The sequence below is a fragment of the Lygodium microphyllum genome, chromosome 13 (assembly GCF_053477565.2).
Source record: "Lygodium microphyllum isolate KBCC chromosome 13, Lygodium_microphyllum_v1.1.10, whole genome shotgun sequence".
Taxonomy (NCBI): Eukaryota; Viridiplantae; Streptophyta; class Polypodiopsida; order Schizaeales; family Lygodiaceae; genus Lygodium; species Lygodium microphyllum.
The window spans coordinates 25,878,555-25,886,556 of NC_141147.1; the positions used below are offsets into that span (position 1 = coordinate 25,878,555).

Genomic DNA, 8,002 nt, shown 5'->3' on the forward strand with positions numbered 1-8,002 from the left:
AACTATACTACTAGGTTGAAGCTATTATGACATCAATGTGTGCGTAGATATATACTTCCTCATGAAAGAGGGGAATCTAGCAATGCACCACAATTGAGATAAATAGCCTACTACATTTAATAAAGTAATCTTGGATAAGAACTGGTGCAAAGTAATGGATGAGGAAATGAATGTACTGGTTGAAAATGAGACTTGGAAAGTGGTTGCATTGCCTGATGGCAATAAGTCTATTGGTTGTAAATGGATGTATAAAGTAAAGTGCAAGTATGATGGCAGCATTGAAAGGTATAAGGCCAGGTTAGTGGCAAACTTGGGGAGGTCACTCATAAATATATATGTGCATCATGTGGGTTCAAAATAATGTATTTTAAAAATATAATTTATATATATTTTTAAACATATGAAAGAGTGTGATATAAAGGATTTATTTATAGATTAAATAGAAAAGGGTTATGTTTTATTTAGGAAAATTTCACAAATAAGGATATTTATAAATATGCCTTGAACACACATGATGTAGATGATATATATATAGTGACCTCCTCGAGGTGGCAAAAGGGTATGCATAATAATATGGCTTGGACTATGAAGAGGTTTTTAGCCCTGTTGCTAAGATGGCAATTATCAGAACTGTGGTTGTTTTAGCTGTAGAAAAGGGTTGGAAATTACAACAAATTGATGTGAAGAATGCATTCTTGAATGGTGACTTGGAAGAAGAAGAAGTGTTTATGGATCAACATGAAGGGTACGTACACCCTTAGTATCTAAATTTTGTCTGCAAGCTGAATAAAGCTCTTATGGGCTAAAACAAGCTTCAAGAGCATGGCATGCATGCATTAGCACTTACTTGTAGAGTCTTGGATTTACAGTTGACAAGGTTGATCATAGTCTCTTCACCAAAAAGATAGATGCAGGTCTTGTGGTGCTAGTCATCCATGTAGATGACCTCATTATTACAAGTGATGATGACATTGAAATACGGGATGCAATTCGATACTGAAATTGAGTTTGACATCAAAGACTTAGGTGAGCTAGATTTCTTTTTAGGCATTGAAGTGGTAAATTCAGATAGTGGACTTTGACTGATGTAGAGACAATATGCATTGGAAATGCTGAAGAAGTATGGTGTGGCAAATTGTAAACCATTGGATACTTCGTTGTATCAGAATACCAAGTTGGATGTGGATACTAGAGCTGAAATTACATGTGTTACCATGTACATAGGCAGATGGTGCGAAGCCTTATCTACTTGACCACATCAATAGACCTAATATTAGCCACTCAGTTGTGCTTCTCAATCAATTTATCCAGAAGCCTAGGAAACCTCGTTTGGATGCAATGAGAAGAATTATGCATCATGTCAAGTCAATGATAGACTATGGACTCTTTTATCAGAAAGATAAGGATTTGAAGCTCATGGGATACATTGATATCGATTGGGAAAGTTGTCCTTATGGTAGACACTCTACTAGTCGTTATGCATTTAGCCTTTGGTAGTGGCATGATTAGCCAGAGTAGTAAGAAGCAACTAACTGTTGCACTCTTTAGTACTGAGATAGAGTACAGAGGTGTCGCATTAGCAGCTCGAGAGATTGCTTGGTTGCTAAAGTTGATGGTAGATTTGGGTATGCAAGTAGATGCTCTAGTGACATTGTATTGTGATAATATGAGTAGTGTACTTTTGGCTAAAAACCTTGTTTATCATGCCAAAAAAATATATAGACGTCCTAGATGTCAAGACAGAAGACTAAGTACCTGATATCTTTACCAAGTCACTAGATAAAGATAAGTTCACTCACTCTAGAGAGCTGCTTGGAGTACAATATCTCTCTTGAGGTTGAGGGGAGTGTTGAGAGTTAAGCTCATCTATCATTATACTGATCCCGACATAACAGCTGTAGACCTTAGCTGTTAGTAGCCATGTGCATGTCATTAATAAGTTGGGTAGACTAGACTTAACCATAGTTAGTGAACTATGGTTAGTAAGTTAGACCTATCTTCATTTACACTAGTGTAGACATACAAAGATTGAAGAATAATGAAAGAAGATGACAACGTATTGCTCTCAAGGTCTCCTCCATTCCTTTGTCTAGACTTTCTCTTTTGCATTTGATCAATTGTAGCTACTACAAAGTTTTCAACAATAGATTAGGAATGCATTCATGGCAGTAGGAAGATAGCATCTAGCATATCAGCTAATCTTTGTTTAATACCATACTTATCATGCAAAAGGATTGTGTTTAAATGGGCACTTAAACATGCATTTGTATTGGCAAACACAAACGTTGAACAAAAGCAGGGAATAGGAATAGGGAACCCTAATTATCCAAACAAAATAATAAGCTCCAAAGAAAATTATGCAAATAATCCGTTATGAGAACATAATAACTTAAAAGTACCTTGAATCTTTCACTTATTATGAGAACATAATAAGTGAAACATACCTTAAATCTTTAAAGAAGAGGCTTCTCTTATTTCTATGAAGGGTCTTGCACATCAATTTTGTGCTCCAATATCTTGAAACTTGAATCTCTCTCTCTCTCTCTCTCTCTCTCTCTCTCTCTCTCTCTCTCTCTCTCTCTCTCTCTCTCTTTGTGCTAATATTACTATTTGATTTCTTTTATTTTCATATTTTTTACTCTTGAGAATGCCTAAAATTGATGGGTGTAATTTTTAAGAATTTTGTGCATTTAATGCCATGCTTCAGCATGCATCTATGTGAAACTCTATCTCATGTTTAAATATGTGTTTAAATGTGCATAAGATGCACTTCCATGTTCATGAGTTTGAACCCATGTTACATATGATTGTAGATGCACCCATAAATGTGTGTCTGGCAATCACATCTATGGTTCAATTTTAATGTAGTGCACTCTAATTCATCATCTGGAAGCCTACCGTATTGGAATGAAGGATGCAAGATGATGGAATTTTTAGATGAATCAAACTTCTTATTGGGAAAAATAAGGTGCGATGGATTGTATGCCTTCACACACGCATGCTCTACTTATTTGATTTTGAGTTTGTGATTATTAGGGCTTAGATGTGAGAAGCATCATTTGTAACTCTCCAACCGAACCAACTCTACTCTACTATACCTTCAACCAATGATAAATAAACTATATCTAATGATGGTACCTAACATCCCCTATTTTGTCCAAAGTAAAAATTAAGAATTTGGAGGCTTTGCTTATGAATGGTGGTTGTCTACGTGAAGGTCACATGCGCATAAGTGCATAACCATATATGATCTAAAATAAGACCCCAATTCTCTCTCAACAACCATGATGGAGAACCACAACCATCTCTGAAGGCCATTATTCTTTCCTAACACCATGATAGTGGATGCTCATACAAAATTCCATTGGTTTAGAGCCATGATACGTGCATGTCAACATGACTTATCTGAATCATTTTGTTGACCTACTTATGAATGGATGCAACTTAATTTCCTTTGAGAAAAGTGGGGCTTCGACAAATTGAAGGTGACCCCTAAAAAGGAGGTACTATGTGAACTCATTGGAGTAGATCCTGATGTGGTGTTACTACATTGGTGGCTCATGTCATGGATTCTCATGTTCTCTCTCCTTGTCCTCACTTTCTCTCTCCCATCACTTTTGCAAACATCAGAGAGGTTTATTGTAGCCTGGACTTGATTGTGGTTAGCAAATGATTGTAGTCATGGCTATCCCTTGCATAGCTTGATAGACTTGTAGGGCGATGGGCTAGTCATGGCTATCCCTTGCATAGCTTGATAGACTTGTAGGGAGATGGGCCCTTAGATATAACCTTTAAAGACTTATAGTTATAGAATCTACATTGAGCCACATAAAGAAGTCATGGAAACAAGACCTTAGTTGTGTGAGTAGATATTGAAACATAAGATATTGTCACATCACATAGTATATTATTATAATACCACCATTTCAAATCTACTGGTAAGGTATAGGGTGATTGTTTAGCATACTACTTTAATAGAAGCATGCTGGAATTAATGGTTTGGGACCACCTTTGTGTGGAAGTTTGTTTTTATATCCAATGTTTGAACTTTGAACTCTCATCACATCATCATCATCATCGTCATCAATGGCTTCTCTCTCTCTCTCTCTCTCTCTCGTCTCTTTTATTATTGAAGCTGCCTTCAGTTTTAATGCTTCCTATCGACTACCGACTGACTTCATCTTTGGCAGCTTTTAATGTGTGCATCCCACACAAAATTATTTAATGATGGGTTTCTTCTTCCTTCATAAATGCACCTCTTAAACACGCAGAGACACTCACGCATTGCCATGTCAACGTTCTAATTTCTAATCCTAATTATTATGTCGATCGAATCGAGATTTATAAAGAGTGGGCAACCATAATTTGTCAATCATCTCTCTCTCTCTCTCTCTCTCGAGTCTCTCGTCTGTGGTCTTTATATATATCAGCTACTTTCTAATATTCTGCAACGACAATCTGTTCAGCCGATCAATAGTTTGAAGAGTTGTGTTTATCCACATACTCTCTCTCTCTCTCTCTCTCTCTCTCTCTCTCTCTCTCTCCGGTTGTAGTATCTGATTACCTTCAATGGCTACCTCTCTCGAGAATAGGCTTGCAAGTTGGCTTACCACTTTCCACCACAAGAGGAAGCTGCAGGATATGGTTGACATGTCTAGAAATATTGCCACTGTTGAAGTCTCGCAGAAAAGGCCGACCATTAGAACTAATTCATCGAGCCTTACTCTTGCTCATCTCTTGCATTATTATGATCACGTGCCCCTTAATCAGCTCCTCTCAGGAAACACTATCAATCTTAATATCCATAACGGGGAACTGCAATCCAGTATGAATACCATTGAACTGGACTCTGATGCCGCAGCAGCCGCCCCCCTGCCGTCGGGATGGGAGAAGTGCCTCGACTTGAAGGTAGGCTCAGTGAGTTGATGAGAAAGGAAATCGTACAGGGTCATCATTCATGAGTTAATGAAGGAGCATCGTTCAGCTGATGAGGCACAGATAATGAGTTTGGTAGGGTTAGGTGTTTTGCTGTTCGCTAAGTCTTTGCAACTAATGATTAATGGCATATTAGTCTCATCAAATTATTACAAGATACTCGTGTTGGATTTTATGATGTCGATAGAGCTAATTAGCGCTGTGGTGTTGATTAGTGGGGCAACGGCATCATCATACGATTGATGTTAAGTTGGGTTGTTTTGCTGTTGATTGATGGCAAAATAGTACCTCAGGGTTCTTTTGCTGTTGATAGGGTTAATCCCGTTATAGTATGTCATCGTATCCTGATTAGTGGCAAATAGTTTCACCACATGGTGCTTACAATGGGGTGTGATGTGACTTCATGCAGACGGGTAGCTTCTACTATTTCAATCGAGGCACGGGCATGAGCACCCATTGTGACCCTCGGCTTGAGAAGGGAGCCTCTGGTGACAGCTCACCCACTAATGGGACTGCAGTAATCTATATGCGGCAAGAAAATCACGGGAGTCCATTGACCCATACATTCACGCGACCATCTTCGCCAAATTCCAATTCTTCGTCCGAGCTCACATGCGAGCCCGCTGCAGCCGGCGCTATCACATTGAGGAACAAGGGCCATCATGTCCATCATCATACGCTTCATTGCAACAGACAAGACGAACGAGATCAAGAAGAAGCATCAGTAGCAGTTATGGCAGCACATGCCGCGGCTTCCCCACCGGTAGATATCAACCTGGATTTGAATCTTAGCCTGGGTGGAACTTCCATAAGCCCTCCCACGTCAAATGCTCAGCAGTCTCTGCATCACGACTCTACAGCTGATGATAAGGTGTCAAGACTATCCAGGTTATCAAAATCACCGTTGCAGTCGACCAGTTCATCCTCATCCCCAATAATATCATCATCCCCTTCATCACTATTTCCTTCACCTTTCACGTTACCATCAACATCCCCCTCACCATCACTCTTGTCATCATCCTTATCATCACCATTAAGTTCATTGGCTCCATGGCTATCAATTACTTCATCGGCTACAATGTCATCACCGTTGCCGTCATCATTATCGTCGCCATTATTGTCATCCTCCACTAGTTGCACAGTGCCACAGCAGCTGAGCTCTGACAGATCTCTGTCTTCTCCTAGTCTGCTCGGTGCCCTCAGCCGTGATCGTCATCAGTCAATCAGGCTGCCAGCGTCCATCTCATCACATTCCAGCCTCCATGGCTGCAACATTGAAACTAGTAATGACAGCAACAGCATGGTGACCATGGCCTGCTCTCATTGCCTAATGTTTGTCATGCTTTCCACCAGCAACCCTAAATGCCCACGTTGTGGTACTGCCTACAGTCCTCATCATCACCATGACCTGCTGCAAGCGCGCCTTCCTAAGAAGCCCAGACTAGAATTTCTCCTGTAAAGCTCTCGCTCTCTCATTAATCAGCTGTAAATTATTACATAAATATCCTTGTGAAATGCTAAATCACTGTCAGGCAATCCCTTGAGGATGGATTTTTGGGATGAAACAGAGGACTCAAGTATATAATGCATGCGTACGAGAAGTTGCGTCGTCTACATTCGTTAATCTCATTTTACTGCATGTTAATCGAAGTTTATGCGATTAAATGGTTATTAAGATCATAAGGCCTTTTTCCAGAGAGAGAGAGAGAGAGAAGAGGGGGGGGGGGGGGGGGGGGTCGATGATACCGTCGATCTTTGTCAATTGCGCATATCCAGATTAAAATCATAAGGGATTTTTTCAGAGAGAGAGAGTTAATCAACTAATACCCATGCCATAATTATAATTAAATGGTTATTAAGATCACAAGGCCTTTTCCCAGAGAGAGAGAGAGAGAGAGAGAGAGAGAGAGAGAGGGGGGGGGGGGGGGGGGGGGGACGTCGATGATACCGTCGATCTTTGTCAATAGCGCATATCCAGATTAAAATCATAAGGGCTTTTTTCACAGAGAGTTAATCAATTAATACCCCATGCCATAATTACCATTTACAGAGGTAATTACGGCAAATGTCAGGCGAAGTGAAGCTGCACACACACAATAATGATGCGTCTTCTTTCACAGGACAATATTACCGAATCCGAAACTTAAATTACTATCGGAAAGAGAGCTTAAACACTGCCACACGTCTGTGCTTTATTAGGAAAAGAAATCATTTGTTAAGCGTTGACTGGATGCTACGTAAGTAATTTACATGCACTGCGCGCGGATATTACAATTCTAAATTCTTATGCGAGGGCTGAGCAATCAATCAAGGCATGGTGGGCTGATGGCCGACGACGTGATGGCTCTCGAACCTACGAAGATTGCCGATTGATGTTATCATTATGATTTTATACGTAAAATGAAATCGCTATTATTTACCTGACATAACTTATATTAAATATTAATAAATAAATTAATGATATGGCATTATTCTGCTGATTATGGACTCGATCGGATTACTGAATGAGATCAGAGAGAGATTGACCTAGGCTGGGATGATAAGCACGTATTGGACGTACGTTGATGATACCCATGACTTGCATGCATGTAATCGCTTGGTGACTGGCAGAATTGTGCGCAGGTCCCTAGAGTGAGCAGAGTGTGCGGAGATTTTGGTGTGTACCCTAGATTTTCATTCGACATGGTGAATCCTGATTCCTGAAGCTTGTCCATCCTTCATATATAAATACCTAGGTGACCCAGGACCCTGCATGCGTGGTAATGTTTCAGATTTCGCTGATCCGTGGCCGTTCCTCTTTTACTAACTAGGGTGATTTTCCAAAGATTAAGGCCGCTGTTATGACATACCCTGGTTTTCAGCTCTCTGCGGACTGGTCGCGGGCAGTTTTCCATACATGTCTTTGTAAATCGCAACCCACTCAAGCTTCATCTTTTACCCCCTTTACAAAATTGAAATCGCAAAACCCTTACCCAAGTCACCACCATTAAGCCACCAAAAAGTCACCTTCACTCCCAAGTTTCACTTTTATTTAATTTTGCTTGAAAAAGCATTGATGTATTATAAT

General features: G+C 39.9%; 1 protein-coding gene across 1 annotated transcript; it reads left to right on the top strand.

The window, feature by feature from the left end:
* The first annotated feature begins 4,419 nt into the window (after window positions 1-4,419).
* Window positions 4,420-6,488, top strand: LOC148026439 (uncharacterized). The gene is made up of 2 exons (XM_087690450.1): window positions 4,420-4,908; window positions 5,345-6,488. Exons 1-2 carry the CDS (start codon window positions 4,570-4,572, stop codon window positions 6,392-6,394), a joined length of 1,389 nt encoding a protein of 462 aa, XP_087546576.1. The 5' UTR covers window positions 4,420-4,569; the 3' UTR covers window positions 6,395-6,488.
* Window positions 6,489-8,002: the final 1,514 nt, after the last annotated feature.